A 14,344-nucleotide genomic window follows, 5' to 3' on the forward strand; every position below is an offset into this window, starting at 1 on the left:
CTACATCACCACTGCTTTTATGCTTGCTTCCAGACATCTGGGCTTGAAATAAGATTCTGTGCTACTGCACACAGTACTATGAAGTCCACAAAAGCACAATCACTTGTACAAGGTGCATGCCTCTGGCAGTGTCTGCCAAACATGTGAACTGACTTACGTGACTGGGCATGTGAATGGACATTTGTATCTTTGAAAGTTCACAATTTCAAGGTTTGCAGGTAGGGGGCTTACTGTATTAGAGGAATGCAAATCAAAGCTGTAATGACCTATCACCTTGTACCAGTCAGAATGGTCATCTCAAAAAGTCTACAAATAATAAATGCTGGAGAAGGTGTGGAGGAAATGGAAACCTCCGAAACTGTTAATGGGAACGTCAATTGGTACAGCTACCATGGAAAACAGTATGGGGCTCCTTAAAAAATAAAAAGAGAGTTACTGTATGATCCTGTAATGATCTAGAAAAGATGAAAACTCAAATTCAAAAAGACACATGCATCTCAATGTTCACAGTAGCACTACTTACAATAGCCAAGGCATGTAAACAAGTCAAATGCCCATTGGTAAATGAATGGGAAAAAGAGATGTGGTATATATAAAAAGACACCAACCTTAGTCTCGGCGAAGATAGTAAATAGCTAGATCTCATACATTGCTGGTGTGAATACAAAGTTACATAGGCAGTTTAAACAACACCTTGGCAGTTTCTAAGAATTCACACTTACCTTTACCATTCGATCTAGCAGTCCCACTTCTGTGTATCCCTGGCTGCGCAGTGGTAAAGAATCCGCCTGCCAATGCATGAGCTGCAAGAGATGCGGGTTCGATCCCTATGTCGGGAAGATCCCCTGGAGGAGGGCATGCAATTCTCTCCAGTATTCTTGCCTGGAGAATTCCATGGACAGAGGAACCTGGTGGGCTACGGTCCATAGGGTCGCAAAGAGTTGGACATGACTGAGCATGCATGCACAGTTACCATTTGATCCAGCATTTCCACTTCCATTTATTCAAGGCAAATGATAACATAGGGCTGCTGAAAGATTTGTACTCAAATGTTCATATGGGCCTTAGTCTTCACAGCTAAAAACTAAATCAAAAATATATTAATCGGTGAATTAAACATTATGGCATATCCATTCAGAGTTCTATTCACCAGTATGAAAGCACACTATTGAAATAACCAGCCGCATGATGAATCTCAAAAGCATTATGCTAAGTAAAGGAAGCCTAACACAAAAGACAATCTTATGATTCCATAAGAATAAAATTCTAGTTAAGGCAAAATTATAGAAATAGTATCAGTGGTTGCCTCTAGCTGTCACGGGAGGGTATCGACTGCAAAGGAGCAGGACGAAACTTGTGGGGGTGATTGAATTATTCTGTATCTTGACCCCTGTTATTAAATGACTAGATATTTGCCAAACTCATAAAGTTGTACATTTAAAATTCATGATTTTTTTTTCTTTTTGGTATGTAAAGTTCACCTCAACAAAGCTGATAAAAAAGAAAGGCTCAGAAATGACAGAGAAATTAAAGAGCCATTTTTCTTTGCAAATTAAGAGTTGAGGGTAATAGGCCACTTAGAATACTTTTATTACATCAAATTCAGAAATGACTCTGTTAGAAAACTCTCCTAAAGAGTTCAGCTGCATTCTTTGCTGATTTGTTTCTTTTTCATTAAGATGAAGGATCAATTGTTCCTTTACAGGCAAAGATCTTTTAAAATTTCAGTTTTGATATGAAAAGGGTAGTCAAATGCCAGAATTCTCATTTGCCCATTTCCTTCTAAGGACAGTATGAGGTAGGGGAGTTTGTGATTATCTGGGTTAGTCAGTTCTCTCGCTCCCTCACAAACTCCAAGATGGCTTGTCCTGCCCCACCATGAGACTGGGCTCAGACATGAGCCTACACAAGGAAGGACACTGTGAATCTTTCCCTTGCTCACCTTAAGAGTTGCTTAGGCCTAAAAACTGTCTAGCTATAAAAGATTTGTAGCACAACAGGAATTGTGGACTCAAGATGATTCTAACTACAGTGAAAAAAGCCCAGAGGTGAAGGTAATCATTTTCAGCCATTCTTGTTAGCTTGCCACACACGTATCAATGGCTTCATTACCAACACAGTTACACAGAAGTATTTAAAAGTTTACTTCTATTTGGAACATCTTTATCCCATACCTTTTATGGATTTTTCATCTTCCTTAACTGTCATCTTCAGCATTTGCAGCCCTTCTCAAGAGAGAGGAAGAAAAATATGTTGTGTGTGTAATATATGATGACTCAACCCTGTTGTTATCATCACTCACAGGAGAGATGGGGAGTCATAAGGTATGACTTATCCCTCACTCCCTCATTCACAGAGATAAAAACATAAATGCCATCCCAACATTTAGGCAAGATACACATATCAGGAATGTATGAGAACAATAAATTGTCCCAGTGACTCCAATATTCTTTCCACAATAAAATGGTAGCATGGAGGGAAGCAATGAAAGCTTTTAGAATAAGATCACTGTGCAACCACAGTCAGTCATTATATATTTATTTGGATGAATATTTTCCTATAGTTTTGGTGTTCCAGCAGCTACAGCAATGAGAGTCTCTAACCACATCTATTAATATCTACACATGAAATGACTACATTTAAGTAGATGGTTCTCTGGTTCAAGAGTGAGATTTGCCTATGGGGTTTAGAGAACCATGAGACATTACAAACTTTCTGAGCAATAAGCTAAAAATGAGCTTAGACTTTGTAACCTTGAACCTGTTCTTAGCACAAAGTGTACATCCCACAGCACCATCCATGTTAATGTCTATGCACAATGGCCTGTTTCTGGATTTGCTTCAAGATCCCATTTAAGTGTTTTCCCATATTGCAGCTTTGTATATTTGGAAAGTAGAAAATCATAACAGTCTATTCTGATCTTTGTGTGAGATACATAATCACCGTCCCACCAAAATTCATCCTCCCAAATTGCAATTCTACAGGAATTCATGAAGCTGTGGTATTAAAATCCCAAAAGATATATGTAGAGTAACCCAATGATATTTACAGTCCCATATATTTTCTCCCCGGCAACATGTAGCTCTTTAAAGAATGTTCTTAAGAATAGTAAACATATTTCAAATTTTCTTACCTGTACAAATCCTGTTATACATTCTCTTTGCAAAGCAGCAGGAGAACCTAGAAGAAAAAAAATTAAAAGACCATTCCAGAAAGGTTTTATATATGGACTCTTGTTTGTGGGAAAATTCATCTTTCATCCTTAGTGAGACTATCAGAACTGCACGGGAACCTTAAAGACTGTTAAGATGATTAAGAGCCACATTTAATACTTGCTCCAGTAGCATCTTGACAAACATTTTAATTTTATATCTCTCAAGTAAGCCCATAAAACAGCATGATGTAAAAATTTTTAACAAATATATTAATAAAAATTTAAACGTGCATGTATCACTTATGCTCTTTTGAGTTAATTACATAATAATATTGCCTTGTATATACCTTAATTAGATTAAATATTGATCAGTGCACTTTCCCATTTGCCACTGATATTTCATTAACACATAACAACTGTCTTGTTATATCTCCTCAATGTAATGTTAAGTTCATTAAAGAGTCTGCCTAGAAGTGAAAAGTTATGGAAAAATATACAAAGCAAACCCTTCTATACATAAACAAGGTTGGAAACCTCAGTCTATGAATTAAAGTAGGGGAGAGAAATTAACTTCTACCTGGTATAAGGATTTAAAGTAATTAGATTTATTAATTACAATGATCCATACTGTTTTTTTCCCATAAGGTTTCAGGAGTAATATCAGTTAGACTAGGTTCATCTATCACTTTGTATTAAAGAAGAGGTTATGAAATATTACAATTATTCTTGAGGATTATGGTCTTTGTTTATCTCAAAAAAGAACCTAGATTTTAAACAGCATCTAAGATTTCTTAGCATGTGATTAAGGCTGTTTATTTTCATGCTGATGAGCTGCGAGCTGTTTCAATGGGGAGATGCTGTAATTTTCCCAGGATCTGGAAAATAATTCATGGCACTTTTTATGTTGTCATTAACTGTCACGTCTCTTGAGTTAAATATGAGCCCTGTCATTTGGAAGTCAGAAAGTGGCTCCTAAATTTCTCAATTTCATTAGCAATTGATTCAAATCATTTCCCGAAAATAGTCTGAATTGACATATGAATTGTAGTGGTTCCTCAGCTTGGTGATTAATTAATCAAGCCATCAGGTTCACATTAAACTATTTATCAATCTTACGATTTCCTGCTTTTCAGAAAAAATTAAAAAGCACTCTAATGATATTTTATGAGTTTTGAGAAAAATTAAAATAGGACCAAAAAAGTAATCTGTCCTTCCTAATTCATGAAGCTCCATGATGTCAATTTCTATCAGGCAAGACACTACAAAGAGGAGATGGGACTAGAATCTCTACCCCAGGGAAGGCACGTGGGTCATTTCTATAGGTTGTAGTCTCTTCATCTGTAAAATAAGAAAACAGAACTAAATAATCTCTTATTTTCAAAGTTATGTTTGTGAATCAAAATGTAATATGACAGTTGCAGTCACTTTTAGTTTTATGATTTTGATGTGTGCCATTGTCCTTATGTTAAAAACAAACAAAATTTTGTTTTTTTTTTAAATTGTTAAAAAAAAAACAACCAACTTGGGATTACTGTTAGATCCTCAAAGGCTCCACATTAAAATTATAACTGATGTTCTTGGATCAGCTATGGACACTGTTCTTCAATTTGCATTTGAAATATAATGCCGCCCCCAGGCCCCATTAGTCTCGGTATTTTCTAATGGGCTTTTATAACAAGGGACCCGAGTCAGTTGTTCTGGGCTAGAATGACAGTATCAACCTTTCCCAGATTGGGCCACACCAAAAGCTGTTTCTTGGCTGAAAAACCTGCTGGCAAAACATCATGTGTTTGTCTATTTAATTTCATTCAAACTTTTCTGAGTTCAGTTAATAGCCAGTTCTTTTCATAATAAACCACCAGCCAACTGAATTCAGTTCCCTTTCTTTCAAATGTGCTGTGTGAATAACTACAAAATGAATGTCTCATTCTACACAAATCCCTCTGGTATTATTTACAGAAAACTGAAGATTCTCTCTTAAAGAGAACTGTGTTTTCAGTGCTGGGCCGACTCTGGTATCGTAGGACAGAGATTACAAGCCAAACAGGAAAGACACCAAATGTGTAGAACTTCCATTACCTGCCCACAGTGCTGGGACAAAGGTCAGAGGAATGGTGTCTAAAATGACACAGGAGAAAAGTATAATTCAAAAAGATACACATACCTAGTGTTCACTGTAGCACTATTTACAATAGTCAGGACTTGGAAGCAACCTAAATATTCATTGATAGAAACAAATGGGACCTAATGAAACTTAAAAGCTTTTGCACAGCAAAGAAAACCATCAACGAAATAATACTACGACCTATGAAATGGAAGAAAATATTTGCAAACGATGCAACCAACAAGGGATTAATTCCCAAAATATACAAACAACAGCTCATACAGCTCAGTATAAAAAAAAAACCCAAATAATCCAATTAAAAAAATGGGCAGAAGATCTAAATAGATATTTCTGCAAGAAGACATACAGAAGGCCCACAGGCACATGAGAAAATACTCAACATTGCTAATTATTAGAGAAGTACAAATCAAAACTATAAAGAGGTACCAACCACCTCACAACACTCTAAATGGCCATCATCAAAAGTCTACAAATAATAAATGCTGGAGAGAGTGTGGAGAAAGGGGGTCGTTCCTACACTGTTGGTGGGAATATAAATTGGTACAGCAACTATGGAGAACAGTAGAGAGGTTTCTTAAAAAACTAAAAATAGAACTACCATAAATAATCATGCAATCCTACTGCTGGGCATATATCTGGAGAAAACTATAATTCCAAAAGATACATGCACCCCAGTGTTCACTGCAGCACTATTTACAATAGCCGAGACATGGATGCAACCTAAGTGTCCATCAATAGATGAATGGATAAAAAAGATGTGGTACATATGTACAATGGAACATTACTCAGCCATAAAAATGAAATAATGCCATTTGTAGCAACATGGATGGACCTAGAGATTATTGTACTAACTTAAGTAAGCCAGACAGAGAAAGACAAATGTCATATGATATTGTTTATATGTGAAATCTAAAAATATGATACAAACATTTACAAATCAGAAATAGACTCATAGACATAGAGAACAAGCTTGTGGTTACCAAAGGGGAAATGGTGAGGGTGGGGAAGGATTAATTAGGACTTTGGGATTAAAATATATACATTACTATATATAAAATAGATAATCAATAAGGACTTGTGTGTATAGCACCGGGAACTACACTCAAGATCTGGTAATAATCTGTGAGGGAAAGAATTGGATAAAGAATTATCTATCTACCTACCTATCTGAATCACTTTGCTGTACATGTGAAAATAACACAACACTGTAAGTCAACTAAACATCAATAAAATAAATAAAATGACACTTTTCATGGCTCATTCCTCAGCCACTCCCTTCTCAGAAGGGTTGGGGCATTTGTAGTGGCTGGTTCCCCACAGATGGCATGAACTACAAAGAAGGGGCCTTGGACGGAGAGTGGACCACAGAGAAATTATCCCAAGTGGGGTTTCCCTGGGGACTGAAGTGACCTTCTCTCTAAAAGCTGGGAAAATGCCTCTCACCCTGGGGAAATCTGGGGTCTCACCTTGGATTGTGGTGGTGTTGGGGACCCCCATACCTCTACTCCTGCCTGAGACACACATACATTTTATGAATGAGAACAAGAACCAGAAAAAGTAAGTAACTCGCCCAAGAATCAAAATTTTCGGAAAGCTATGGCCTATAGGGGAAGGGGGTGGAAATGGAAAAGCAGAAAGGGTTATTTGACACACAAACCCACAAAGCATCTCATGTTAAGATTTTATATTCGTACAAAGTGAAGTAAGTCAGAGAAAGACGTATCATATGATATCACTTATATGTGTAATCTCAAAAAAAGATACAAACAAACTTGTTTACAAAACAGAAACAGACTCACCGACTTAGAAATTAAACTTATGGTTACCAAAGGGGAAAGGGACAAAGAGATAAATTAGGAATTTGGGATTAATAGATACACATTACTATATAAAATAAACAAACAAGGACTTCCTGCATGGCACAGGAAACTATAGTTGGTATCTTGTAATGACCTATACTGGAAACTGAAATATAATAGATATGCATATGCATGTATGACTGAGTCATACTCTTCACCTGAAACACTGTAAATCAACTACAATCAAAATAAATTATTTAAAAAAGAGACTATCTCTAAATGGTGTTATTCACACAATTTCTAAGATGCATGACAGAAATAGGGAAAAGATAAAGTACATCACAAAACCCGAAATTTATGTTCCATTGTGCAAAAATATTGTCTATAACCCCCATTTTATCAATTCTGTGATAATCTTAATGTAGCAAATAATAATATAATATTTTTTAAGTAAAAGAATTCATTTACTCAGCATAAACATTTAAAAATACAACATATAAATATAACACATATAATTTTTATAAAGCTGTTTCAGTTTCATTCCTCTCCCCCTCCCCCCATATACTGGAAGTCTCAAGAAAATGGAGAAGCGCAGGCCTCTTTGGACCTCACACGTGTACTGCATCCTTCATTTTAGTCTATATAATGCCAGAGTTCCACCCTGTGAGAAGACAAAGCCAAGTATAAAAGGAAAATAACATATGGGAGAGGATGTCACAAGTACCAAATGAACCATCCAAACCCTATGACAGCCTTGGTCCATTGCCAAAAGACACCTCCAATTATATTAATTAAGAGAAGGAAAAAATCCCTCACCTCTAGATCATGTCCTACTTCTGCTATTTTGTTATAATGCACTTGTAATGCATAACTATCCCAAGCCCTTTCTGGAATATGCCATGCTTTCAAACTCCTGGGCTAGTACCATGAGGATGGAAAGGAATTGCATTTGCAAATGTCAGCCTACCTCATCCATCTCCCCTCATTCAAACAATACGCATTTGAGGTTCAGCAATTGGAGTTATATATTTTTCCTTAATGTTGTTGTAAGGTAATGGTTCTCTTATCTGAAATTCATCAGCCTGCTATAAATTTAAACTCCATTACTGCCAATAGAGAAAAGCTAAGCACCAAACCACTTTCAATAAATTTGCACTTATGCAATTGAACTGATACGGCCTCAGAGGAAAAGGTGAAACTCGTCTTGAGATATTTAAGTTAGTCTGAGTCACTGCTTCGTCTGGTGTTAAATTGGATCCATCGAGAAATGTAGGGCAGCACTCATCAACCCTGAGTTATAAGAAGAGATTTTAGGCTGAAAAAAATTCTGTCTCCAGCATTCATTATTAGATGGTGTAATTCTAAGAAACCGCTGGCTGGCTCTGTTATTTGGCACAACTAAATGCTTCAAATGCAAACCCTGATGGATGAATATTTTTATGAACAACATTAATCAGGCTTGGGTAAGCCCAAGTCCTGGAGATTTGCATGTCCAGTCATGAAGTCGTAGTGGGGATGTCTATACACTCATAGCGAAGAGGGTAATTACAAACATTTGCACAAGGCTTCAGGATTTACAGATAACAATGCTTTTACTCTATATACTCACCTGGATAAAACATTTGTTAGTTACTATCTTCTATTTCTGATGAGGGAACTGAGGCTCAGATATATAATCACCTTTACTGGGTGTCTGAAAGCACTGATTTGATATCATGTCCTCCAGGCTCTGTGTTTTTGGCAGTGGAAGATCAAAAACACACCCAGTTCATGCTTTCATGAATCTCCATGGCAGACCACAGGGAATGATCAGTGTGAATTGTTAAGCTGTCACCTCAGTGATGCATTGCAGACAACTTCCCTGGAGAAATAGCAAGCTCCTGACCACAGTGTTGTGTGCAAATAAATAAACAAATGCTAAAACAAAAATAAACAAACACATACCCAATACCCAAATCAGCAGCCTCAAAAGGTTGCTAAGATCTCTTGGTGAAGAAGGACATCTTGATCAGGAGCCAAAAGAGTGAAGTGTATTCTTTGGGTACAAAGAATCACTGGTGTATCTCCCTCGGACGGTCAGCCTCTAGAGGTTGACCACCTGAAGCAGTCCAGCTTGGGGAGAGGGGTCTGCTGGCCAATTAGAGTGGATGGTTCCACAGGCAGAGGACAAGATGACCAGACAAGAGCTCCCAGGCCATTAGAGCCTGAGGATTTAACATTTTAAGATAAGTTCTATTTATGGTTAGGGAAAAAAAAAAAAAAAAAAGACACCTCTCTGTGGACTCAAGCATGGGAAGTTTAGCGCTCAGGATGTAACGAGCATGACAAGTTGCGGGGGCTTAGCTGTCAGACACACAGGCACACAACCACAACGCTCCCCAAGCCCTTCTTCCATCCCTAACCTCAGTGCCCATTCTAAGGCCAGAACTGGTATCACATACCACTTGCAAGAACTGAACAGCATTTGCACTTAATTGGATGATATACATTATTCATGAGCCTTGAGTCTGTTATGATTTTGGCATTCATTAGGGGGGAAAACGGGGCATTAGTTTTCTTGGTACAAAACATTCTGTATTAAACTTCGTTTGCAATCCACTTTTCAATGTGAAGAATTAGAAATGCTTTTAAGCAAAGTTTAGGAACTATGAAATAGCTAAGAAAACAAGCAGCAGTAACTTCTAAAGATGGCAAATAAAGGAATAAAAGCTAGGATTTTCAGATATCTCAATACTCAGAGCTCTAAACTTTGAGTATAGGAGAGGGAGAGTCAACCTAAAATTCAAGCAAGTTAATAATGATTGCAATAATAATGGTAAGTGTTTGTATCCATATACATAGATAGTTTATATATATGTGGTACATATATATAAACACCTATATTTTACATATGAATATATATGTATAAACATATTTTACATATGAATATACATGTGTATGTACATACATGTGCACACATATATTAAAAATTTACTTCAAAGAAGTGGATGAATTGTGCATCTATTTTTCCAAAATTAAAGGAACCATCTCCTGAGATATAACTGAGTCCTAGTTTAGGGTTATATCATGCCCTTTTTCAAAGCCTATCACAAACTTTTGTAGACTGCAGTTCAATCTATCTAGTTCCCCTTTTCACAAGTGTATCTAGAGTCTCAGAATTGAGATCAACTAAGTCAATCCTTTTTCTCTTACAAATGAAGAACCTGAGGCACAATGAGGGGTCCAGGAGCCCTAGTGCCCAGAGGATAAAAGTGAACAAAATTGGGCTTATTTGGCAATGTTCATGCACCCCTGCCCTGCATGGTATGGCCCCTTGAGAAAGCCTTTTCATCAGAGGCTCTGAAGTCAAACAAATCTGGTGCAAACACTGCAGGATCATGGGAAAACCTCTTCATCTGGTTAAGCCTGGAGTCTTTAATTATAAATGAAGATACATTTTGGAGATTTGTTAGAAGGTTTAGTGGAGATAACTACAGGTAACATCCTTAGGACAATGCCTAGAACATACTAAACACCCATAAACATTCACAGTGATAGTCCTGTTTTTTATTATAGAGTCTGAACAGACAGTTCACCTGCACAATCTAGCTATTGCTTGCCCATTGTCCCACCCTAGTGACATTTGTCTAATTTTCTCAGTTAGACATGGATTTCCTTAGATCAGAGTCCTCTTGTACTCCCACAGAGTATTCTCTGTGCCTGACCTTAATTCAGCTAGCGAGTACTCAATAATGACAAGAATTCTGGTTCACATGGTGGGACATTTTATAACATGTAGTCCTTTCACACGCCCTTATGATGATGATGTACCTGCCATCAGAAATTGGTGCTCAGGGGCTTCCCTGGTGGTCCAGCAGTTAAGGTTTCCTGCTCCCAATGCAGGGAGCCTGGGTTTGATCCCTGGTCAGGGAATTAGATCTTGCATGCCACAACTGAAAGATCCCATAGAGGGCAACCAAGATCCTGCACACGGCAACTAAATATCTGGTACAGACAAATCAATAAATATTTAAAAGATAGAAGAAAAGCAATTGGTGCTGATTCTGCACTCTAATACTGCTTTAACCCCAGGTACAAGACTACTGATGAGCAAAGTTCCTCTCTCTGTCTCAGTTAATGCTCACAAGGCTCAGGCAGGCGGATACCATCAACCCCATTTAACAGAGGAGGATAGTGAGTTTGGGGCAAGAGGGGGCTTTGTGCCTGAAGTCCAGCAACAAAGGAACAGGCCTGGAGAATAATCTCAGGGTTGCCACCCTGCATTCAGCATGGATTCCACTCAGTACCACTTGTCTCAGTGTAGACTCACTGTCTACTACTGTGGGTTCAACACAAAGTGAGGTCCCCATTTAAGGATGGTGTTTTCAGAAGTTCCTGGTCAGGGAACCAAGATCCCACAAACTGTGGAGCAACTAAGCCTGAGTTCCACAGCTACTGAGCCCTCTACAACACAACTAGAGAGTCCACGGCTACAGTGAAGATCCCGAATGCCCCAACTAAGGCCTGATGCAGCCAAATAAATAAATATTAAAAGATGGAAGAGTAGGATGAATAGGTTGGCTCATTTCTGGAAGTATTTTTTTTGAGAAGGCCCAAAGCCAGAGTGAAGGGATGAAGGGATCGCTCGTCACTGAGGTCTGAAGCATAGCTCCAATGGGACTCATCACAAAAGTGAAATTTCTTTGAAGTGTCCCACTAAAATCCATGTCCATTTGAATTAACCCCACATTAAAATATTTGTGTTTATTTTAATATACATTTACTCCTTAAATCTAAAGTAGGCATTCCAAGAAAGTACACCATTTTATCTTACAGTTCACAGCATCCCTAGCCCATAGCTGTACATCGAGATCCAAAAGAATGGTCGGGAAGCCATCTCTACGATAATCCCCAAATCTCAGATCCAGCCCAAGGGTATGAGGACCGCGCAGTCTGTTATCACCAGGGCACAGCTAATGGTCCACAGTCAGCAACTGGGCTGACCCTCAGTCCATTTTTCTTAAAGAGCCACTGAGGATGTCTGCTTTCCCACAAAAGCCCTAAGAGCAGCCGAACTCATTTCTCTTCTGTCCATGTGTATTAATTCCTGTTTCTGTAATGAGATACAGAGGAGAAAAAAGGGGAAGAGGACTGATGTGGAATCAGATTGGGCCTGATGAGTTATGGAGCCTGCCTTCTCATCAGCGATGTAAAACAGCCTGGGCTCTATTTACTGCCGCTGTCAGCAGGATCGATAAATAACATTTTCAGTGACATGAAGAGGGAACGCGTGAGCTCAATGAAATGAAGTGGAGCCAGAGGTAGAAGCAGACAATGCCCTTTTTCTCTTACCGGCCTGGCAGGAGTCACCTGTTTGGCTGGGAGAGAAAAGAGGGTATAAATTTGGTTTGACTTTTAAAAAGGGAGGAGGATGCACCCCCAAGAGGAGGAGAGGGCTTTTCTGCTGAGGCAGGAGTCAAGGAAGGGCATGGTCCATTGTCACTGTTGCTCCCTCCTACGTTGAGCCACCTCCCCCCCCCCCCACGCCATCTGAACCAAAAAACCATAATCAGCTGGCCTGGGTGGGCAACATCCCATCTTCATGGCCACTTCAGAGAGAGGTGTTTGACTTACTGTTTATATTTGAGAAAGAGTACAGAGCTAAGGTGGAATTCAGAGGAGTTGTGTTGGATGAGTGTCAGAGGGCTGAGGGGATGCTGACCATTAAAAAAGGCCTCTGTGGTTTGAGGGCTGAGGTGGGGTGACCCACAGTCCAGCAGAATTCCAGTTTCCTCCAGCAACAGTTCGGAGGTTAAGAATTGACCCTAAATCACAGAATTTTCACTTTGAAGGGATCTCTGAGGTCATCTTGTCCAACCTTCCGCCAAACATCAGAATCCTCTCCTCAGTACATGTGAGGGGCATACTCAGCCTCTGAACACAGGGGGATCACGAACTCTCCATTTTAGGCCCCCTCCAAGCTGAAGGGGTGATTGAAGCATCTGATGTAAGACAGCAGCCATGAGACCTGCAGTCTGTCTGCTTTGCAAGGCAGGTGAGACTGGCATTCTGCTGGTGGGCTGGGATACCAGGTGGTACCTAAGTGGTCCCCAGGCAGCCTTTCCTGCCTTTGCTTTGGGGACAGTTTGTAACAAGATGTTCTCAGCTGAAAGCACAGCAAAGAACTTCAATTTCAGGTATGGTGAAAAAATAACTTTGAGTACTTCACTTACAATAAAGTTTCTTTTCCCTGGACACTTTCCTAGCATGTTCACTAGGGCTGTTAAGAGTCATGTATAATATTTCAGACATTTTGTGGCATTTAATTGTTTTGGCAGAAACCAGTTGTGATGGTTCCAGAAGCATCTGGGTGAGAGAGAGGAAGGAAAGGAGGAAGTCAGTGTGGGAGAAGAGGAAGGCGAGGCAGAGAGAGGAGAGAGATGCATAGAAAGACAGCAAGAAAGAAAAGGGAAAAGCAGGAAATAGGAGGGAAAAGAAGATGTATGTGCGCGAAGTTGCTTCCGACTCTTTGTAACCCTATGAACTATGGACTGCCAGGCTCCTCTGTCCATGGGCTTCTCCAGGCAAGAATACTGGAGTGGGTTGCCATGCCCTCCTCCAGGGGATCTTCCTGACCCAGGGATCGAACCTGCGACTCCTGAAGTTCCTGCATTGCAGGCGGATTCTTCACCATTTAGACACCAGGGAAGCCCAAAAGAAGATGGGGGCTGAGGAAAAGGAGAGGTGAGAAGGGAGGACTAAGGGAGACTTCAGCAAATTCTGCTCTCTTCAACTCTGTCTCAAATTTATAAACACTGTTAATGGGTAGAAAATGACATCACCAAATAAAGCTCTTCTCCAGACACTATGTTGAGAAGTGCCAAGAAATAGAATCAGAAGATAATATATATACAGCTCTTCTTTGACTTATGATGGGTTATGTCCCTATAAATACATCATGAGTTGAGAACATAACAAATTGAAATGCATTTAGCATATCCAACTGATGGAACATTGTAGCTTAGCCGAGCCCACCCTAAACATGCTCAGAACACATACATTAGCCTACAGTTGGGCAACATCATTTAACACAAAGCCTATTTTACAATCAAGTGCTGAATCTCTTGAGTAATTTGTTGAATACTGCACTAAAAGTGGAAAGCAGAATGGTTGCCTGGGGGCTGAGTGGTTATAAGTGTGCTGGTTGTCAGTCGGGGCTGACTGCGAGCTATGGCTGCCACTTCCAGCATCCTGAGAGAGTCTTGTAATACGTATCACTCACCCAGG

General features: G+C 39.3%; 1 protein-coding gene across 7 annotated transcripts in view; it reads right to left on the reverse strand.

Moving 5' to 3' along the window:
• LRMDA (leucine rich melanocyte differentiation associated) overlaps positions 1-14,344 on the reverse strand; it is a 1,316,989-nt gene that overhangs the window by 24,223 nt on the left and 1,278,422 nt on the right. For 3 of the 7 annotated variants that reach the window (XM_081564329.1, XM_081564346.1, XM_081564565.1), the window contains 3 exons: positions 3,134-3,180; positions 2,175-2,225; positions 723-803 (listed from right to left, as the gene is read on the reverse strand). In XM_081564329.1, the coding sequence (XP_081420455.1) occupies positions 723-803; positions 2,175-2,225; positions 3,134-3,180 (179 nt within the window). Of the gene's footprint in view, positions 1-722; positions 917-969; positions 1,085-1,450; positions 2,226-3,133; positions 3,181-14,344 lie in introns of those variants that run through there. The other 4 variants (XM_081564482.1, XM_081564492.1, XM_081564373.1 and 1 more) reach the window with 3 other exon arrangements.

Source organism: Giraffa tippelskirchi, chromosome 2, assembly GCF_054371585.1.
Source record: "Giraffa tippelskirchi isolate mGirTip1 chromosome 2, T2T-mGirTip1v1.2.pri, whole genome shotgun sequence".
Taxonomy (NCBI): Eukaryota; Metazoa; Chordata; class Mammalia; order Artiodactyla; family Giraffidae; genus Giraffa; species Giraffa tippelskirchi.